Genomic DNA, 22,167 nt, shown 5'->3' with positions numbered 1-22,167 from the left:
TTTTGCTTCGCAAACTGTTTCATGCTGTACAAGTCGTATGGAGTTTCTCACCCGTCTGAATTTCTCCCAAGCGTTCTGGCTGCAGATTTTAGTGCTTTAACTTTCTTCTAGCTCCTTGGTAGCAAGTCAGCTGATCTCAAGCTTGCTCTTGCATTTTTGTTCTCTAATGCTCTGGGCTGGAGATGGGAATAGCTGGCTCTGCTCGTAGGTATTGTGAATAATGAGGAATGGTTCTGCATGTGGTATTTATGACCTATCCCCAAAAAATTCAGGCAAGGATGTGTTGTGAAATATATTTTAAGCAGATTTGGGTGCTTCCCAGCTGAAGCGAATCAGAGCCACAAGGTCTGGAGTGGATCAAAGCTTTCCCAAAGTTCAAGGACTTCTAGATTTGTGGGGGTTTGGCCAGCTCTAGATAGAAATTAGACGAAGGTTTTTCTAGGCGCTGTTGTCAATGAAATTCCGTGCTTTTGTAGCAACTAAAGATTTTAGCTTGTATCACTGATAATTTAATATATTCGTTAGTTTTAAGGGGTCTGTGTGCATGTGTGTGGTTTAATTACTCATCTTGCTTCAGAAGGCTTTTGTAACAGAGCAAATCAGTCCTTTTCCTCCTGTAACTTCTAACCCAGTGCTCAAATTATATGCCCCCTCTTGAATTCAAAGAGGGAAACAAGCAATCAGGACACCAGATCTGTCTGTAGCTAATTTTCCCCAAAGTAGCAATTTCCTAAATGTCTTTCAGTAGTGTTTAAAGCTCATGACAAGAATGTTAAAGCTCACTATGAGATTTTTTTGGGCTCAGTCTGAGGCAGAATTCAGGACGCGGAGGAGCTGCTGCTCTCCGTGCTGAACTGCAACTGATTCTGGAGTAGAAGGCAGTGAATACTTAAAAAAATCAGAAATACTTTGTGTCAGTTTTAGAACAGGACCAAAAGGGACTGCAAAGACAGCCCCAGATGAGCAGAAAGCAACAAGCTGAAGCTACCCGCAAAGGCAGGGGCTGATCTACCAGCTCCTGCAAGATCCTCATCAGCTGTTTGGTAATTAACAAAGCACAGAGTTACACGTGGAGTGGTTAGGGAGAATCCTATCTACCTGATCGCTGCTGCTGCTTCCTGCAGGTGTTTGGAAGTGTCATAACTGCACGCTGATCCAACCCAGCACTGCCGAGATCCAAGGAGCTGTCTCAATCATATCATAAGTTGTGAATGGAGGAAAGGTGCAGAAAAGCAGTGTTTAACTAGCCCTGTAAAAATGTGCTTAAACCCAAGTGTGTGACGCCCTTGGGGGGGGGAGGAGGAGGAAGTTAATGTGGATAAAGATTAAAGATAGAAACTATTTGAATCTGGACTTGCAGAATGAAATGAGATCCAGTGGAAAAAAAAAAAAAAACAAAAAAAAACACTCCGGGTAACAACAGTGGCTTTGCGTTCCCACATGAGCATTTTTCTTGTATTGAGTAGTGCCCTAGATCATCCTCTTAATCTCTCGGTCTGACTGGAGTTTTCACCAGCAGTTGGAAAGGAGCAGCTTTGGAGGCCAGAGTATGTTTATCCTGCAAATGAGCCAAGAAAGGAGAATGCTGAAGCCCTCAGACAGCAAGCAGCACAGGCCTCGAGGGAGGTGCCGAGGATCAGAAAATGTGTTTTCCATTTGGGTGCTTTGTACCTGTGTGACTGATGAGCTGGGGCTGAGATTGCTGCCACCACTTCAGGTCTCGTTAAGTGCCCATACACCAATGAACTAGCCATGAGAGTTGGTTGGGCTCCTTTAAAGATTTGAGGAGACATTCCTTGTGAAGCCCACATATTTGGCCTCCCTGCCCTCTAATTTTTCATTCACTTAAAAGCTGGAGCTGGGTCGTAACTTGTTTTTACGATCCTTGCCTTGGCTCTGGCAACTTAATCGTTGGATGAGGTTTTTGAATTCTTCCCTGTAATGATTTTTGACAGCTTTCTTGTCAAAGCATTGCTCTGTGCATGGACAGACAAAGCACAGGCTTCATCTGTGTGTATGGCCCTGCGTGATATCTGCAGTGACAAACACGCCGTGCTTCTGCTGTGAAAGCAAATAGCCCGTGCATTAGTCATATCTGTATAGATTTCCAAGGAATGCCAAGAAAATCGCTAAAGTGATCTGAAAAACAAACAAACAAAAAAAACTTTCAAGAAGCCCAAGAACTATGGAATGCTTTGTCATAGCTTTGCACAGATTTAATCCCCAGAAGGGCAAGGATTTGAAGTTCCACTAAGTTTTCTTGGTTTAATTTGAAAGCTGTGCTGGTATCACGGGTCATGTACTGGAAAGAAAAACTGGAGATGCTCATATATACAGACAGAAGCAGCTGGTGAGAACGCTAATGAGCTCTAACAGTGCTGTCAGTGAGTTTGTTTATGTTCAGGCTGCCAATCTATATCTGGTGATGAAACCTGCTAGGGACTCCAAAAAGCAGGCAGCAGAAAAACTTGAATCAGGAATAGGAAGGAGCAGCGGTGTTTCAGCACTTTGCTAGAGTGAGATACTGGTTAGTTGTGAATTTATGCTCCCATTTTGTATTTAGTGTTATCCCAGTGAAGCTTGAAGTAGTGAATTCAGCTTATTTCCAACAGGAATCTACTGAGACACATTTTATAAGGAGGAAGAGTAGAAGGGGAGGGTCAGTGCATGGTGCATTTTGATTTCTTCCTTCCTCCCTCCTCTGACAAAATGACTGAAGTCAAGTTGCTCTGAATTTTACCCTGGTTTTACACGTTAGCTGGGAGAAAACTTTGTTTAATCAGACCAGGAGTATGCAATTCTTTTCTTTATGCCCATCCTATGCCCAATTATGTAATCTCCAGCCTATCTGAATAGTGTTGGAGGCTCCCTGCTCCATAAAAGCATCTCCTGACAGCTGCTTTGGTTCCTTGTTTGTTAACTTTAGAAGTGGTTGCCCCAGGTCACTCTGTGTTTAGTGCTGGCTGCCAGACATTGCAAAAGTACTTTTGGAGAAGCATCTGAAAGAATAACTTAGCCATGGCTCTGATGTAACTAACTGTAGCCCGCTGTACTTACAAACCAGCATTTTAGTTCTCCCCCAAAATACCTAACAGCTCTTCAGAACGTCTCCTGTGGTCTTTGATTTTACATTTTGTGCCTGTCTATCTGCTTCCTAGGTCCCTGTGGTGTCCTGAAGAGAAAGGATAGAGTAGATCCATCTTCATATCAGTGAAAAAAAAATGGATAACACTCCTAGAGATTGGAAAGTACTGATGCTTTTTTTATTAAAGCAGAAAATCTATTTTTTCCTGCTTCTCATAAAATGGAGAGGCCACAATTGTGAATCTTCTGCGTCTCTTAGCCTGGCTGTGCTCACTGCTCCTCTCCACAGATAGCAAATGACATGGGAATTTTACCTACTTTAACTACAGGGGCAAACCAACCAAGAGAAATAAAACAAATTCAACTTTTTCATTATTGTTATAGTCCTAAATCCTTTCTTACAGCATTTTCTCCTATTTGTATTTCTCTTAATTCCTCCCTTGCACTGCTGCTTAGCATGCAGGTGCTATAAAATACTCTAGTTGAGAATGTCGGCTCCTCGCTTCTGCTGAGGGATATTTCCTTGCAGAGAAAGGTGCCACTGCAAGAGAGTCTTGCCATTGGCACCCGATGTGAAGCAAATGGCTCTCCTTGTGCATCTCTGCCCTGATGGGAGAGGATTCTGGATAAAATATTGTGTTCAAGAGTTTTATATGTATATCATAACCAGAACCAGAATATGTTTGTCTGAACGTGCCCATTTAGTTCTGTTGCAGATTGAAGTAGTCTCTTCTTCGTGTGCTGCTGTATGCAGGCAAACATCTCTATCTGAGAGAGGGAGTTTCCATGACCCCAATTCTTCTGTGTATGCTGAGAAGTTGTTTTATAAATGTAGAAGTGAGCTTCTTCCACCTACATGCCACATGTACTTTTATGCATGTGGACGTACGCACGCATGCATAAACATGATTAAGGATGGTAAAAAATCCTATTAATTTGTGCTCAGCCTTCACTGTATGAAATACATAACTTTATTCTTGTCACATGTGTTTGTCAGTCACCATGGGGACTGTAAAATACCTCGGCAGAGAAAGGGTGTTTCTCAGCTGAGCCTGATGAGCAGGTAAGGTAATCAGCGTGCTCTTAACTGCATTGTAAAGGTCTGTAAAGCACCCCAGTTGTGGAAACCTGTAAGTGTAGGTTTTCAGGTAGTTCCCATGGATACAGCTTGATAGTTACGTCGTAGCATCCAGCACTAATTACACCATGTAATTGTTGGGAAGAAATCAGTCTCCATAACAACTCCTCTGCGTGCTCCGTGACCGCTAAGCGCAGTGGCACAGGCTCCCTGGGGCACTAATACAATTTAAGGAAGCTGTCCTGTAAAAACAGCTGAGACTTACTGGAGATTTTGCATCTCCAGGCAATGGTAAGCTTTAATACGTATGTTAACAGGTGTTGCATAGGGTTGCATGTGTGTATTCAGTACAAAATGGCAGCTGCACAGCTTTTGGGCACGGCTGGGTAAGTACGTAAAGTTACGTGACATGAATTGATAGATTTAGCCCAAAAAAGATGCTCTGAATTAGTTGGTTTTCTTTTATCTGTATCGAGCGTCGATTTAAAGCGCGTTGTGTACACTTGGTATTGTCGTCCTCCTGCACATAAAGATAGCTGCAGGACTGCTAGCTGGGAGTATGTTTTTCTGAAGCTTTTTTTTCACCCCAGCCCTTGACACACTCCCCTATGTATTTGATAGTAGAAAATGACAATTTAAAAGCAGACTTTGTCTAATCTAATGGAAGTTTGAATTGCGGAGGATGCAGGTTCCTTGGCATAATAGGTTCCTGGTATCCTGTGTTGTTATTTAGTTTCCTGGAGTTACTTGTATATGGAGAGCCGAGGCTGGGAGATGAATCATAAGTGTGACAAAGAGAAGACAAAGGAATAAGGGCTGGTTCAGAAATTGTTTCCATCAGAAATGAACTGATGTAAATAAAAAACTTACATGGGAAAGCCATGCATTATACAACACACTGATGTCGAAGGTTTCAGAGCTATCTCAGTGTAGGCTTCCAAAGAGGAGCAGAAAACAGCCTCCTTCCCCTTGCTGGTTCCTGGTTCCTTCCAGGATCGGGATCACCGGCTGCCTTTCTGGTTCTTAAAACCCTTCATGAGTGAGGTGTCTCCAGAGGGCCTCACAAACCTTGAGCCTGATCATTGACCTCTCTGATAGGCACTCGGTGCCACGCTCCAGGTTGCTTTCTTCAGAAGCTTCTCATGGTAGCAAAGTGCTGCTATCTGGAATGGGTCTGCCCATCTCCTTCCCTCCCTTCCCCAGCTCTGACCCAATCCTTGCAAAATCTCAGGTGTGTTCATCTCTCCGTCCCTCTCTGCATGCTTTCTGAAGGATTAGGTTGTGACTTCTGACAAAAGTCAGCAAACAGCCACAGGGCTCTGGGGGAGGCAGACTGAAGGGTTTATGTCCCCTGTTTTATATCCTATCCTGAAATACCTGGTGCTCAGGGAAATTACCTAAGCTTCAGATGGTCTCAAGAGATGACCACCACCTGTTCCTGTCCTATCCATGGCTAGTGTGGAAAGGGAGAGGGCAGAGTTCAGCTTTCTCTGTGTACATTCCTATGAATGGTTTTCCAAAGAGGGCAGGAGGCAACAGGTCCTCTTGGCTGCTGCTTCCTCCCCTGTTCGAAGTGAATGGGAGCCCACAGACTGTAGGCACTTCAGCCACTCTCTTCTTACACGTGGGACACTCACATGCTGCTGACACCCACAGAACCAAGTGCATAACCTCGTGACATTGTTCATAAAAGGCATTACTCAAAATGGGTTAGCTATGAGCACATTTAAAAACTATTTTTTATTTTTTTTTTAGTTTTTTAGCTTTTTTTTTTAAGGTTTCTGATGGAATATTTTGACCTTTTGTAACAGCGAATGGTTAGAAAGCCTTGGAAAGGCTTTTGTTTTTGAATGGAAAATTAAAACCGTGAAGAATACCAATTCTTTGCAATCCTTAGCATAACAATAATAACAGCATGTTGATTTCTTTCCATTACATCACTGCTAAAACAGCATAAACACACCAGAAAATGGGAAGGCAGAGACTGTGACTGTTGTTGGGTTGTACAGAAAGGGGTCAGCAGGAAGATTTAGTTATCTAGTCTGGGAATTGTTTGCTTATAAATTAGGTTTTCCCAAAGGAGCCGTGAGATGGGAAATACAATAGGAAGTGGACTTCATACATGCACAGAAATACCAAAACTGTGCGTGTTGTGGGGGAGAGAGGTTGATGGAAACTTGCTATTTTTGCTAACAGATTTAAAAAGTTTCCTATGCTATTTTTGATACTAGTGATATCCCTACAGAGCTCTGAGTTAGTCACGACAGAAAATTGTTTCACGTCTGATAATATTGACAGGGATCATAAACACTTCAGGTGTTTCTTTGGATTATATAAGAATGGAAAAAGCAATATAGTGCCCTTTTCACACCTAAAATAGTCCCCTTAAATTAGATGTCCTCACTGACTGTCAGTATCCTTGACTGCCTTTCAGCAGCCTTGTGCTAGCCATCCAGCAGCAAAGCAGCATGCGTGGGGTTCACCTCCAGCAATAACACTCAGGGGCACGGGTAAGCTTCACGAAATTCATAAAATCTCCCAGGTGTTGAACTGGCAGTGGTTTCGGGGTTGCAATTTTCAGCCCGAGCCCCTCAGATGATATAAAATGGCAAGAGCAGTCCCCGAGCGTGTGCCCTGCATCTGCTCAGCCTTGGCACAGTGGGTCAGGAGACATCAGGGGCATTCAAACCAGTTGTGGACTGAGTGCCCACCTGACTTTTGGGGAGGCATTCAGTTCTTTGCATGCCTGGAAACATGCTGATATAGCCTGTAATTTATCTTTGGCTCTGTTTTCTCCAAGAAGCTCAGGTTAATTTTCCTCTTTTTCGTGGATCCAAGCTGCTAAGAAACTTAATCACTAAAACCAACTTTTTTTTTTTCCTTCTGGATGCCGGCTGAGCCACTGCTGCAGGAGGTCATGGCTCAGGAATTGCCTCGTCTCCCACCTTCCCTCCAAGATCCTGATACTGCAAGGTGGGCTGTTATGGTAAAAGATCCTGCCAGGTCTGGCTGCTGGCCCATCCGCTAGATCCCAGCGTTTGGGAGGAAGACAGACACAGGCAGATGCTGAGCTCGGTTCTTCACGAGCAGCCAACTCCTTTTGTGCCAGATATAGATAGCAAACTGTCAGCTTGCCTGTTAGATTTGCTTCTTTAGTGTGACAATGAAAAAGAGGGTCTTCTTGCCTGGGTTATTGGCCTTCTCCATCTCTTTATACTAACCTCTATTTCGTAATCTCGTAAGGGTTAGATGAGGTAAAGAGGAACTTGGAAAGCCAAAAGGCTATTGCTGAGCTTAATGTAAGATGAAGTGCATTTTATTGCAGTATTTTACAGTGGCAGAGCGTTGAAGGAGCTGGCCATTCCCCAGAAATGAAAAGCAATACTTCTCAAATCAGGCAACAGAAATACTTCTTCAGCAAGTTGTGCCATATTACTAACCAATACAATTCAAGGAAAAAAAAAAAACAAACACAATTTGTTTTTTTTACAGGTTCAGATATGCTCAGATGGTTTCAGTGGCGTGGTCCCTGGTGTTTTTTCAGCATAAGAGAACATTGTTTGCAAATCTTTGCAGTACAGAAGTGAAATAATAAGTGAAATAAACTGTGTGCCAAGGGGTGTAAGTCTTCTATAAGCTAAGGTCGATGTGCAGATCCGTCCTTTCCTCTGATGTGCACATCAGTTGCAGACTTGCTGCATTAGGGAAGGATTATAAATCTTCCTGATGCCTCTGACATCAACCAGTGCTTGATGAAACAAACCCTTCGTTCGCTGGCTCACTCCAGCTGGTGTTTGGGATCTTAATAGGTAGAACACTTCCCTGCTGCTGTCGTTGCTGTTGATAAATGCTTGCTCCATTACACAAATATTTAATAATTCATATAATAAGAACAAGATGATTATGAAACCTTGTCCTGCCAGCTTCTGAGCTCAGAGGTTTCAAGGGAGAGATGAAGTGGCAGGAGCAGTTTAAGGCCATTGCAGTAGTGGGACAGAAGGTAAGGAAAAGAGACTTGCTGAAAACAGGCTGAAATAAGAGAGGACAAGTACAGTTCAGCATTTCAATGCATGAAGCTTTTACAGGAAGCAGGAGGGGTTGGGACTTAATATCACCTAGAAATACAAATATATTTAATCTATTGCATCTATACATGCATCAGCAGTCAATCTTGTAACAGCAAGAATGGACAAAGTGCTTCTCATCAAAGTCAAAGACAATCAGGTATTTGGTCTAATTAGGCCTTTTCTTATCCCTTATCAAATGACCTTCATTGTCCTTCTTTGAGAAGGCTTCGGCTGCTGCCTGGATTGTGCCTCTCATGCAGAACCTAGCAAAATATGCTATTAGTCTGGGTCACAGACACCCACCTGTTTGAGTCGTGATTGATAGCGATTTCCTATCAGCGAGGTGTGCTTCAGGAAGAACGTGGCTGAATTGTGCATCATTTCCCCTTTTTCTCTTCGATACAGGTGAATACTGAGAGAGAGATCAGTATCTGGATTACGTTTGCAGCAGTCACATTTAGGAGAAATATTTAAGTAAAAATGGAGTGCTGTGCCACAACCATTCTACACTTCATAGGCTGGAAGCTGATGGCATGTCACCAGCTACCTTATTAGTCACAGGAAGGGGAAATAGTAAATTTGTGTCATTGCATCCAGTAGCAGAAGGCACGTGCTTCTTGGTTTTGATTTCTCTTCATAGGGACAGAAATCTGATGTTTGTGTTTGAATGACGAAGATAGGCTGGGGTAGCTACTCGATGTCCAAAAAGAAACAGCTACCACAATCATCAACCAAATCTAATATTCTACAGAGATGTTTTTATTAAGTCTCGGGATACCTTTCACACCTTTTAGGCATTCAAAACGAGTTTGGATGTACCTGTAATTGTCTGGTCATATCTCATCAGTGATGCAGGTTGGTATGTTTCTATGCTATATGCAGTACGTATGGGTTTGTGTGGCTGAGAGCAGCAGGACAGGTGCCACATACCCCTGAAGTGATGGCAGAGGGGGATGTCTAGAAGTGATTTGGAGGCAAGATACAGATGGAGGCTTTTCTGAGCCCTTTCTGCGTTGTAGGATGGGGGTGGGCATACAGCTGGCTTCCAGGATGGCCTGCCTGGTAATGACAGCTTCAGCATCCCCCGATGGCTCATTTTCTCCCACAGCCAAACTGCTAATGAGATGCACATAGTGCAGGAACAATGGCTTGGCCACCTTCGTCTCATAAGGAATAAAAAAAATAAAAATGAAGTTAGACAACAATTTTGCAGTTGATGTTCTGGGTTAAAATATGATGCATATGGTGTTCTGGGTTAAACATAATGTATCATATTAATCTGAAAAGATGTTATATTAGTTCTGGACAATGCATTAATGCGAGAGGATGGGATGCTGAATGACTTTAAGGGACCTGATAGATCCACCTATTGCTGCAGATTTTGCACATGTAGGATCAGGGTCTCATCTGTTTTGATCATCACAGCCTGGAAACAAAAAGTACAAACAAAAAACAGCACTGAGAAAAATCTTCTTAAATGTGATAGAAAGCAGAGGCTGTGTACCTACTTCCCTAAGTACTGGAACTGCATGTGTCCAGGTGTGGAGATGCAGAGGTTTCTCTGCCCTCTAAAATCATACTAGATGCAATTAAGAAATCTGTTTTCTCAAAGCAGTTGGAAAGCTAATATGTGAAGATACTCCTCTGTGAGACAGAGACTGCTCTTTTGGCTGTTGGTTAAAGAAAAAAAATAAAAAATATCTGATGATTCTGCTAGACAGAACATTTATACTGCTTCTGTTCTGGAAACATTTTAGATGGCAGGCTTCTGATTTTGTTATTTAATCTACTCTCCCCCTGTTTTTAGTATGTTTCATGTTTTGAATGCAACATGTAGGTGGTTTTAAGCTGGTGAGAAGTTAATCGCTATGAAAGTCAAATAGATTAATTACGCCAGAACTGAATTTTATCTTTCCCATTAAGTGTGCGAATGCCAGGGCGTGTTTAAGCACTGGCTGCATTTGAGTCACAATAATGGGAGCTAACCGTGCTCTCTTGAACTGTGTTCAAAATTGATTTTGCCATTATTATTTTAACAACGCTCAAAAAAATAGAAGTACAGCACAGAGGAAGAGCAGAGCAGAGTGACCAAATCCCCTTCGAGGAACACGTACTTCAGGGAAGGTGGACATCTGCGCAGGCATTTAGGCAGACATGAAGCAAAGGATCTCAAAGAAATCTGCTGCAGCTGGTAAGACTTCTGTGTGGCCAGATCCACGCTTTGTGGATCGTGAAATTGATGTTACCATGGTGCCAGCATCACCAGACCGTCCTTCAACAACCTGCTCAGGGTGTGTGTCAGGAAGGGTTAAAGGGTTTTCTTGCTTCTCCTAACACAGCTTCAGGAGAGCTGAGCAGAATCCACCTTCTATGAGCAAATTTCACCTCTGGATGCTGTGATGTTCAAATTCATTGCGATGTCTGCTGAATCCATGCTGTGGTGTGTGCTGGAAAGGTGGCTGTGGCAGCCTCCTGTGAAGTCCATCAGGGAACAGAAGCCCTTAGGGTAGGTCTGCACTTCGGTCAGACTAAGGGTAATGCAGCAGGCATGCTCAAGTTAGCTTTAAACCAATGAGCAGAACCAACAACAAAACCTGCTTTGTTTTTCCCCCTTTTCCACTTTGAGTGGTTTCTTCCCTTGTTTGGGCTGCTCAGCTTTTCAGGCAGGATTATGGCATTGCCATTTCCTTTTGGAAGGGACAGTATTTTGGTGCTTCGAGGCCAGAGATTCATTATTTTTCCTTGCAGAAAGCTGCTTAAAATTGTTCCTTGTGTGTGAAACTATGAGCACTGCTCCTTCAAAGGGGCTGTGTTATCACCTGGAGCTGTTGGGTTAAGCAGCATGTTTTGTCTTTCCTTTTCATTGGTGACAACAGACCCTCAGAACAAAGTTTAAAATCTCTCTCAGGTCTTTTCAACGTGTTGGTAGATACAGGAGGCTTTACAGGAGAGTTGGTTGGAGGAGCTCTGCCCTCTTTTACTTTATTTCTTTTAACCAGAGATGGACTTGGGCGCCTTAAAGATGGTTTACAAGGACGCTGAGCTTCTATAAAAGATACTTCTTGTAATAGGCAACATGCTCAAAAGCTTCTGGGGAAATTCTTATTTCTATGGTAGATCACCCCCAAAGTGACCTGAAATTAAACAGTTCATGCAAGTTTGATTTTGGTCTGGTTCTGCTTGCAGGATTTCTTCATGTAGTCTGCAGTCCTGGGGAGATCTTCTGGGCACAGTACCTACAGCTGTTAGTGTTGCTTTATTTTGACTGTTGACCCCTGGAGTAAAAAAGTATATTTATTTATTTCTCTGTGATTTTTTTTTTTGTATTTGATTTCTTTCCCCTGCTTTATTCACAATTAATGCAGATGTTCCTGACTTCAGTTCTTCTCCCACCCTATCTTGCAAGGAAAGGTGTGTACCATGGTCGTCAGCTGATAGAAACGACTTCTACTCCGGCTGAAATGAAAAATGTGTGTAAACGAGGAGGAATGGTGTTAATAATAGCTCAGGAAACGTGAATTATTGAATATAGGCGATAACATAAGATTAACTGTTCCTTTTTTCCTGTTCTGAGGATATTTTTTGCTAGATCTCCCTACCTCGCAGAGCATTTCATGTGTGTGCATATGTACACACGCTTACTGCCAAGTAGATGTGTATACAAAAGAGATGTAACAATAACATTCGATAGATTATTTCAGTGGCTGTCCCTCGAGAAAGAAAAGAATGTGTTGTTACAGCTTCTTGCCCACTGTAATTTTTGCCTTTTTCATGTTAATGTATTATCTTGATGTAGCTGCTTTCAGCAGCACTAATAGCGATCCATTTCCCTGGCGATTTTTGACAATTATCTTAGCAGCTGGTTAAAACATGCAGAAGAGGGGCAAAACAAATATTATGTCTATAAAAAGCTCGGCATTGCTTTAATTCCACCAGCAGAATGAAAACAAAGGTTACGTACATCAGAAGCCTTTTCCTGCTGTTTTGAGAAGATGACCTGATGATAAATCGGAAGATTTATTTTGAACAGTGAGTGAACTTGATGAGCCATTTCCAAACACTGTCTTTTGGAAGAAAATATGCGTTTTTGTAAGGACAGAGGTTTTGGCAGTTTGGAGAAGCGAGGTTACGAGGATTGGCTGTGTGTACACAAAGTCAGGAAAACTTTTATAAAGCATTCTGCGTTCGCTTGCAGCAAGCACTGTGTGACATTTAACTTTGCAGTTTAGCCCTGAATCAGAGGAAACGTACTTTTTATGTGGTATGTACGGATACAGTTGTACTATTAACAAATCGCGTTCGTGTCTGGACTAAATCCCCCGTATCTTTCAATTCCAGATAGGAAGATTAAATCAGAACTTAAATTCCAAAAATGGCCTCGTCTGTGTTCTCGGCTACATAAACAATGTGTTCCTGAACACCTCAGAAATGTTAGATACTCCAAACCCAGAGCCAGCTTTTGCAGCTCAAAAATCTTTCGCTAAGGTACTTGTGAGGTCAGGGATGGAAGGGATCAGTGATTGCCCGCTCAGGAATGACACGTTTGTCTAGCCAGGACTGCCTGGGCTGACCTGGTCAAGGATTGACACCGTGCAGGCTGTGAGACAGTCACGGCTGCTCGGTGGAGAATGAGAGGCAGCAAAGGATGCGTAGTCCCACATTGCTGTATCTCCCAGGATCCAGGTGTCTGCTTCATCAAGAGCCAGGCACCTTTAGGATGCCATTGTCATCTCCTGTCTTTAAGCCACGTGTCAGCCTTAGCAGAATTTCCTTATGTTTGGTGGTCAAGAAGTAGGTATAACTGGGAAGCTGGACCAGCTGTAATTTTGCTGTTCTTAAGGTTCCTCAGCAAAGAATTATACAGCCTATGTATTTTGTGTTGTTACCTATAGAACTGTTTTCTGTCTTTTTATTTCTAAAAATAAATGATTTCTAAATGATTTTTTTTCCTAAGTTTTTCAAACAACTTTTAGTAAACAAATTTTGCTTTCTCTTCTGAACACGTGTTGTCATCTGACTGTAAAGTGATTAGGAGAAAGGAGGGGGTCATTCACATCAGGAATTGTGTCACAGCCTATCGAAGTTCTTTGGGAGCTTTAAGTTTGTGGTAACAGTGCTTCCGTGCGTTCACGAAACACTTCAGCAGATTCACAAATGCAGGTGCTGAGAGCATGTTCTTTCCAGTGCCTCCTCCTTGCCTGTGGAAGGTTGACTTTTGCATGTTGGATGTGCTCCTTCTGTGCACCAAGTTCTTCCACGTATTAGGGTATTTGGGCTCTATGCACCTTACACTGGTACCGAGCACTTTGATGATGCCATTGGTCTTGTTGCCTCCAGTGTCCTTCGCAAGGCTGCAGTTATTGCCTTCAGTGCTGATAGATTTTGTGAAGAACTGGAACTGTTTCTGATGGAGACAGCAAATGTACTCTGCCATACCCAAATTTTTGTTTACTTCCAAAATTACTTGTAAATGAATCAGCGGTTGGAACTACAGAAATAATTGAGATGAAGGTAAATAGGTGTTAATCGAATGTTCCCTTCAATGCATGTTGTTTCCACGGAACAGCAGAGTGACGTGGTAAATTTAATATGGTTTATTTTAAGAAGCAACCCCCCCCCCCTTTTTTTTTTTTCCTTTTTTGTTTTCTTTTTGAGCAAGGAAGGTTTTGAAATGGTTTCTTAAGAACAACTCCAGCTCACATGGAAATGTTTTGTTAGATGATGCTGCACTCAGATTTTTTTCCTAAGCGCCGAAAGCTGTGTCAGAATTTTGTACAAATGTTTGCAGTATAAATGCTTTTGAAATGGCTTTTGCATGGTCACAGTTTCTACAAGCACGTTGGTAGCCGGAGTTCATGGAAACTATTCCTGTGTCTAAAATTGTTGAGGTTGAACCGTACGGTCTGTATCATTTGGTACAATTAGTGTCCATATCATTAGGTGGAATTTGGACTGTATGTCAGAATCTTGGGGGCCTTTGCTTTAAACAGGCTGGCTATGCCTAATGAAAATTTTCCTTTCCATCTCCTACTTCTAAGGATTCAGCAGATAGATTTGGAAATTGCTAATTTAATTTGCCCTTTACTTGGTTTCCTTTGTCTTGCAAGCTCGTTCCTTTTCCTAAGGCATCTCAGTGCCTAGGAGGACAACTGTGACCTTTAAAGTGAAGAAAGACATTACCACACTTTGCCTGATTTTTATTCTAAAGGACATTCAGGACATCAACGTAGGTGTATTTTCTTTTTTTAACTAAGTACACGTGCACTCAAAACACTTCAGGAAATGCTGAAGTGCAGTAAAAGGAAAATAATCTTCTGAACTTTATGTCTAGATGTCAGAGCCTTCCCCTGGAACAAATGATAGGGTTAGCTTCTCCTTTCCACGTTACACAAACAATCAAAGGTGGACATTTTTAGCAGCGTGTTTTCCTTTTGTTTTGCTTCTTTTTTTTTTTTTTCTTGCCCATGCTTATTTCATGTGCTATTCCAGCCCACATTTTGTTTCTCTTTGGCACTGAGGCACTCTTACATAATTTTTCAGAAATACAGGGGTGTTCGGCAGCAAGTCCAAAAGGCTACAGCCTGCAGTAGCATTTTTGCAGAGTTTTGGGATGATCGCAGTAGAATGGGGTATTGTTTTCAATAAGGCCTGTGCTCACTGGGTTCTTCAATGCCTGTTTCTCTGCTCCTGGCCTCCTCTCAAGTTTCTGATAAACATGACTCTACAACCGAGTGGGTGACACAGCTTTAACTTCTGTCCCTTCTCACTTACTGCCCTTCGGTGGCCTCACGCCAGCTTTACATTATCGCCCCCTTCCCCCTCCACCTGTTAGGCTGGGGCTGGAGAAGCGATGCACCAGCCTCTCTCCTGCTGCTGCTCGTGACCTGCGGATTCACAAACCCGTCTTTGACAACACAGCCATGGTGAGTGTGATGTGTATTGGCTAACAAATCGTTGGCTCGAGCTCCATTGCACAGAGCTTACTACGAAGAAGCATTTACTTCCCCGCTGGACATGTATTAATGTTACAACAAGTCTTTAGGAGATGAAGGAGTGAGGTTTCTGCTGCATCCCCTGGGAGTCCACTAGACAAACAACTGTTAGGAAATCTTAGCTGATAATTATTTAAATGTTTGGTTTCTTAATTTCATCATTTTCCTTGGGCAACTTTGTATTATCCTAAATAGTTCCCTTCATTCCTCGGCGCTTGTGTTTCCCAAGTATTTGTAAATCACTACCAAGGCTTCCTTTCCCACAGGCACTGCTTATCCGAACTGTTGACTGCAAATCAATTCCTCCATCTAATGACTCTGTCACTGTTCTCTGAACTCTTTCCATTTTACATTATCCATCTGGCAACAAAATGTCCAGCACCGAGAGCAGGCTGCAGATGTGGTAGCTCCGTAGCTGCTGAGACAGGGATCTGCTGCAAACCATCGTACCTCAGGGGTTAGCAGTTTCTGGGACTGGTGCTACAAAAATGTAAAGTCGTTTGTCCCCATTTTCTCCGCCCAGGACATTTGAGGCTCTCATTCTCATCAGAAGTGTAAGGCTCTTGAAGCCCAGGACCTGACTGGTCTTCCCCAGTCCAGTTTGCTGTTGGCAAATAAAAGCCAGCAGGTTTCCCCACCAGACCAACTGGGATGTGCCCTAAAGGGACCTTCTGCTGTAGTTCCCTGCCCTGCGCCCCACATTCTGTACGAGTTAAAGTTCAACTACAGCACGTGATGGTCATATTATGTCCTCCATTACCTCCTGGCCTAATGAGCAGTGTGTTTTCATTGAATTTTAGGATGGTTTGGGGTTGGAAGAGGCCTTTAAAGGTCACCTAGACCAACGCCCCTGCCATGGGCAGGACATCTTTCACTCGATTAGGTTGCTCAAAGCCCCGTCTAACCTGAGTTTGAAACGTGCTTCCCAGGGATACCTCGTGTTCTTGCTCCGAGCTGGTTGCACAACTCTCATGTCCCCACATGTCAGGTCTCTTCTGGCCTGCCTCACGCAGGGCAGAGGAGAAAGGAGGTGCCTCTGCAGAGGAATTCCACCTTCAGCAATGTTTGACTGCTTGGGATAGTCTCGTTGCATTTTTCCTGTAATTGACTGTCTATTTTTGGACTCTAATAGTTATAAAAGCAAAGTAAAAAGAAATAAAAAAAAATGTGTCTGCATATATGGAAATTTAATTTCAGCAAAAGCATTTCAGTTTTCATTTGTGCTATCACAAGGTCACTAAATTGTTTTTTTTTTTCTCTTTTCAATTTTACAGGTTATCACTGCTAGCTTATCACCACTCTTCTTTGTCATGACTGCTAACGTGCTGACAATTTCTTGGTAAGTACCCATGTGAACATTTTTCTTAACGGTAGAAATGAATTCCCACACGGTGTTGCATGTGGAAATACGTTTCAAATGACAAACTCTATTAGTGCTAGTAGTGTTGTGCACGTAAGGAGAACCAGGTGCGGTGGATTCGGTACAGCAAGATGAATGGAAGAGTGTTTCTTCTCCTTCTGTGGGAGAACATTTCGGACGTTAAGCACCTCCACAATTCACTCAGCATGTTTTACAGCTCGATAAATGGATCCAACAGGCAAATAAATGACCTCCTCAAAGTCATACTATAAATCAGAACTGGAGGTGAAGCGTAGGAGTCATGGTTTGGTAATAGTTTTTTTAGCCGATAGAGTACATTCAAGTTTCTGAACTGCCCCTAGTGCTGTGTATCCTGTGAATGCATAAATAGAAAAATAAACTACTGCTAATAAACTTTTTTTTTTTCCAAATCCGTATCTGGATTTTGTAACATTTGGCCACGCACTATGGATCACCTAACCTGAGGTTTTTAGGTACTGAAAGTAATATAAATAATGAACGTATCTGTATCATTAAAAGAAACTTTGCTTTGCTGCCCTTAGGCCAGTATTACGCTTTCCTGGCTACAATTAAGAAGTATCTTTATTTATTTTCAAGTTCCATTACTGTTTGTGCCTCGGTAGTGCCTTGGCTAAGCTCTGGAAATATTCTTAGATGATAGCAGCTGCAAAGCACTCATGAGATCATTAATCACTGAGGTTTTTAGCATTGCTCCAGTTTTGTCATGGACGATATCATATGTTAATTCCTGAGTGATGGGCAAGTGCAGTTAGCTGTCACTCCCACAGTAAACAGAAGCCAAAGGATTTGCCAGATGGTAAACCGAAGGTAAATAAAGGGTTGGCATCCAGCCATGGGTTGTAGATCTGCTTCATCCCGAAGTTAAAATGATTGTTTCTATTGGCCTAGTAATCCAGTTAAGTAAGTTAAGTATGGATTGCATGGGCTGGTGCATACCTGAAATTTCCAGTCCTGCAGAAAGGGATTCTTCTTCTCCGCTGACGGGGGACATAAGATATTATAAACAATTTAAATGCAGATGCATTTTTACAGGATAGTGTTGTACAGTTTAATCTTTTGTGTAGGATTGCCTGTCTAATTTTTAGAGTGCCACAGCGTGATAGATTATTTTTTTAAAGTCTTTGTCAAAAATGTTGTAGAGAGCACGTAAAAAGGAAAAAAAAAAAAAAAGTAATTTCTAGGACTCCTGGTTTTAGTTTTTCCTACGTGCATTGGGATAAAAAAGAATCCATTATCCAACCTTAGCTTCCAGAGGCATTAATGCAGAGATGTGTTTAGAACTGGTGCTGAAATCTCGGCAAGACGCGGAGTTAACCCTCTCCGAAGAGAAGTGCTCAGGTGGTTGGTGATTTCAGGATTTCAGGCACACAGACCGGTGTGTTTTCGATCATTTTGACAAGCCTGCAGCCCTCGCAGCTCCTTGCTGGCAGTCCCACTGGGGAGGCCTTCTGTCTCCACGGCAGGCTGTCAGCACCCACCTCCCCGGGCTGCCTACCGTGTAACTGGGAGGCGTTGTGTCATGGCTGTACGATGTTTGTTCCTCCCAGGAACAAGGGGAATGATGTGATTTTTAAAGCAGCTCACCAGAACTAATCATATAAGTGAATGTAATGCTATTACAGACCAGAGCCTTCAGCTTCACATGCATTTTTTTTAGATGAGGGAAAAAAAAAAACACTCTTACAAATGAACTTCATAAAAGTTTGTTTTGTTTATGAAGTTCATTAAGGAGCTTTTCTGTTTCATAATCTAACTAAGCCATGAGGCTAAGATGAAAGGTCAATGTGCTTAGCTTTGCAATGGTACAGAAGTGGAGAAGAGTCCGTGTCCTAGCGTATTCCTCTCGGATGTGATAGCAGGAAAGATTTGGGCGATTTTAACTACTGCACAAATGCAGTTGGGTTGATAGATTATTTCAGTGACTGGTTGTGTTTGTAAAAAGCATTCATCCTCATTTGGATTTATGACATTCATCCTGCTTCATGCCTGAGTCTTGGCGAGAAGCGTCAGAGCCACCGCTGTGCTGCGAGCAGCAGGGGAAGGAAGTGCCTGGGCACGCGTGCTGCTTCAGCCAGGGCACTTCTCTTCCACCAGCTTCCTTGCAAAGAGCAGCAAACACAAGGATTTCTACTGGCCTCGCCAGGCCAGTGGCAACTCCCCGGAGCAAAATGCTTTTTCCAGATCTGCTCAGCTCACAAAACCCAGGCTTTACATCTCCTTCTGCCTTCCTTTCCTTTTCTTGCTGGCATGTGGGTATATAGTTACTCTCCTGACTACCTGCAATCTTCTCTATGTAGACTTCTGTCTTTTCATGTCATTACCATCAGCCCTAATATACAGAAAGGGTAATTTCTGGTGAGATCTGTAACACAAGACATTTATTTTTTCAGTCTCTTATCAAGACAAATGAAGAAGAAATCACCTGGGATACTGTCTCTAGGTTGAAATGCATTTAGACAAATTAATACCGTTCTCTTAATGTCATGGTGTGCTTGGCGTTGTACCAAGTAAAGGGACTTGCCTGATGCTGAATTTGTGGTTTGCTTTGTTTACAGCCTTGTGATCAGTGGAGTTGGAGAAGCCTTGCTTGTGTACACTGAAAGGACAGGCACATAAAGCGGAACCAGACCTCAGCAGCTGGAAAAGAGCTGACTTGCAGCCTAGAGAGCCTATCACGAATAAAATGCAGCAGCAAGAATGAAGAAGTGCAACCAAACACAGGGAAAAAGGCTTTTTATTTTTATTTTTTTTTTATTAAGAAGGAAAAACTTTGCTATTAATAGTGCTGGTAAGAGGGCAGCATAGCTGGTAGGATGATTAGGAACCTTTGCCTCAAAGCACAAAATTTCTGATTGATGTGGTAAAGGAAAAAAACTGTGCTGTCTCATGCCATTGGCCTTGTGCAAAAACCTCTCAGTAGCAGCTTTTTGCACAGGGAACTGAACTCAGGAAAAGCAGCATTCCCCACTGGATGCTCCCATTTTATTTTTTTGTTGTTGTTGTTGAAAGCTGACAGTAGGTTATACCAAACAACGTCAGAGCCCAAATCCTGCCTTGATTTCAGTATCAGGCAGGATGGACTTTGTTCCAAACTGTTCTGAGAGCAGCAAGCCGCTGCGCACAGGTCTGTAGTCACGTCGTCTGAGCTGGCACAGTGACCGAGGCCACGGGGCTTCTGGAGATAATTCCCTCATGGAACTGCGGTGGGTTGACAGCTTTGCCAAATGGGGAAATCAGCAATAAATCTCTATGTCTGTAGTGCTTGCTGTTTGTGTATTTTTTCCGCCTCCCATTCCCCAAGATTCCTCTTGAAGTCTGTGAATTTTTGTCATCTGGAAGGGGTGGAGGGAATTGTTCTGTTCCCAGCAGTGGTTTGTCTCTTGAATTGTTGCAAGAGGCAACAAAGATTATAAAACTTGAATGGATGTCATAAAGAGTCTAAGGCAATTTATCTCAAGAGTTCTTAAATTTAATTTCTGGTTGCTTAATGGATGTTAGAAATCAGCCTTGATATATTAGCGCCTGGGAAAGCAATTTATGTGAAAGCGGTATTAAATGTTGGCTTGGCAATATTGTGGGGAAGGTCTACACGGTAAAAGGAGCTTGATAACAGATCTTCAACGAGGAGACGGACTTGTCCCACCTGGCATTAGATATCTAAACTGCAGTCCCTTAATCCAAGTCGACAAAAATTTTCTTCATGGTCAGTGGAAGGAATGGGGCGCCCTCACAGAGAGGAGAACAGCGGTGCCTCAGGAAGGAGCCCCAGGTGATGGCCTCCGTTTTGCAATTGGAGCTGGAACCTCTGCTGTGGGAAAAGCTCTCCGTGTACCTCTCTTCTTGCATAATTTTCACGGGTAGGTTGCAGTCTGGATTATTTTTTTTTTCCATGCTCTCATTTGTCCTACTCATAGCAGCACACCAAACCCCAGAACACCCGTTTGCCTGACCTGCTTCAGAGGGGGATGACCCCTGTGGGGGGTCGAAGACCCCCTTCTGCTGGTCTTGGAAGAGGGGCCCTCCCAGCAGCATCTCCCAGGTGAGAGCAGACACAAGCAATGTGTGTGACACAGAGCAACGCGGTAATTTCCTGAGGAAACCACGGCCTGGTCCTTAATTCAGCCCTGCCTCAGAAGGAGAGAGATCGCAAGGCTAAAAACGACACCTCGGGGTTGCTATAATGAGCTTTGAAGAAGGAAACCTCTGAAGTTCAAAGCTAAGGTTGCTGTCACGAGACTTGCTAACAGTTATGATCAGTAATTTAGCCAACAAAAGGCAGAGTATTTACATCGAATTGGCTTTTTTTTTTTTTTTCTAGTCAAAGATACCACAAAACAAAGATCTGAAGGAGCACAGGCGCAAGGATGTTGATTCCTAAACGCATAGCAGTGGTCCTGTAATTGAGCTGGTGACAAACCTCATTTTTTCCAGTCTCTGTCACCTCAGGAACCATCTGCAGGCTCAGCACCTCTTGGGCCACCAGCGCGTGGGACCAGAGAGGGATGGGGCTGTGCTGCTCGTCCCGAGGGCAAGCGGATCTCTGGTGGCTGCCTCATCACGCTGCTTTCACGTCTGCTGCTTCGGATCAAACCACTCTGGCAGGGATAGTGCTGAATCATGCGGTACCTTTTTGATCTTATCTTGCTTAGTTGGTTCATGGTGAGGCTCGTATGATCTGCTGGGGCGGCATAGAGAGACCAGGTGTGGGTCAGGGGAAGGAGACCGGGGGCAGGACTGGCAAAAGCACAGGTCGGAATAGTTTTGTGCCGGGAGATAAAATGGGAAGAGATTTTCTCCTGAAAATGTGTTGCTTATTTCTTTCTTTTTTGATTAGGGCCCATTACAAATACATGGCTGTTTAGTCCCAGAAAGCGATTAAAGCAGCCCACGAGGGTTGTGTAACTATTTCCATGGTAATTGCCTCGTGTGAGGAGCATAACCCTTTGAGAGCTGTGCTTTGGCCTTGTGTAAGCTCTGTTTTCTGCTAGAAAAGTGGCTGTTTGGGGAGAATACTGGAGAAAAGGATGGGTTTCTTGGTTGTTGGGGTGGGAGTGTTCCCCTTCCTTGCTGTTTTTTTTTTTTCATTTAGTGTCTCCATTTTTGTTCAGAGGCTTCGGATGCTGGACAGACACAGAAGCTACAAATTCCATCACGGCAACTTTTCTTCCCTTCTTGCACTCGTTTCTGCGCCCTGTCTTCAGCATGGGCGCTCCGTGGGCTGGTTGTTGATGATGAGGAAGAAGAACAGACCACGTGGGGATTGACACCGATGGCCGTAGCCTCAAGACCTGATGGGCTGTAACCAAAGGAAATAAATCTCGAGAGCCTTACACAACGCAAGCCCGCGTGGCTCAGCCGTGTCGCAGTGCTGCGAACAGGCACGTCCTATGGGCGAGTCGCTTGCTGCAGCCTCTCAGATGGAAAAAGCCTTGTCTGTATCGTTTTCTGTCAGCTTAAAGCAAACAAACAAAGCCATAAACCAAACCCTCTGCGGTTCTGAGACCTGCAGAGAGAAGTGGTCTGCTTCAGCAGGGCAGGCGCTGC

The 22,167-nt window shown here is 43.3% G+C and overlaps 1 protein-coding gene across 5 annotated transcripts in view; it reads left to right on the top strand.

Annotated features, from left to right (window-relative positions):
- TMEM241 (transmembrane protein 241) overlaps positions 1-19,881 on the top strand; it is a 49,728-nt gene extending 29,847 nt beyond the window's left edge. For 2 of the 5 annotated variants that reach the window (XM_072034791.1, XM_013095109.4), the window contains exons 14-15: positions 16,496-16,560; positions 19,179-19,881. In XM_072034791.1, coding sequence (XP_071890892.1) covers positions 16,496-16,560; positions 19,179-19,239 — 126 coding nt within the window. In that variant the 3' untranslated portion in view covers positions 19,240-19,881. Of the gene's footprint in view, positions 1-3,158; positions 3,285-11,594; positions 11,875-16,495; positions 16,561-19,178 lie in introns of those variants that run through there. The other 3 variants (XM_072034790.1, XM_072034789.1, XM_027451951.3) reach the window with 3 other exon arrangements.
- The last annotated feature ends 2,286 nt before the right edge of the window (positions 19,882-22,167 follow it).

Source organism: Anas platyrhynchos, chromosome 2 (assembly GCF_047663525.1).
Source record: "Anas platyrhynchos isolate ZD024472 breed Pekin duck chromosome 2, IASCAAS_PekinDuck_T2T, whole genome shotgun sequence".
Classification (NCBI taxonomy): domain Eukaryota; kingdom Metazoa; phylum Chordata; class Aves; order Anseriformes; family Anatidae; genus Anas; species Anas platyrhynchos.
This window is presented reverse-complemented; position numbering and strand designations above follow the sequence as displayed.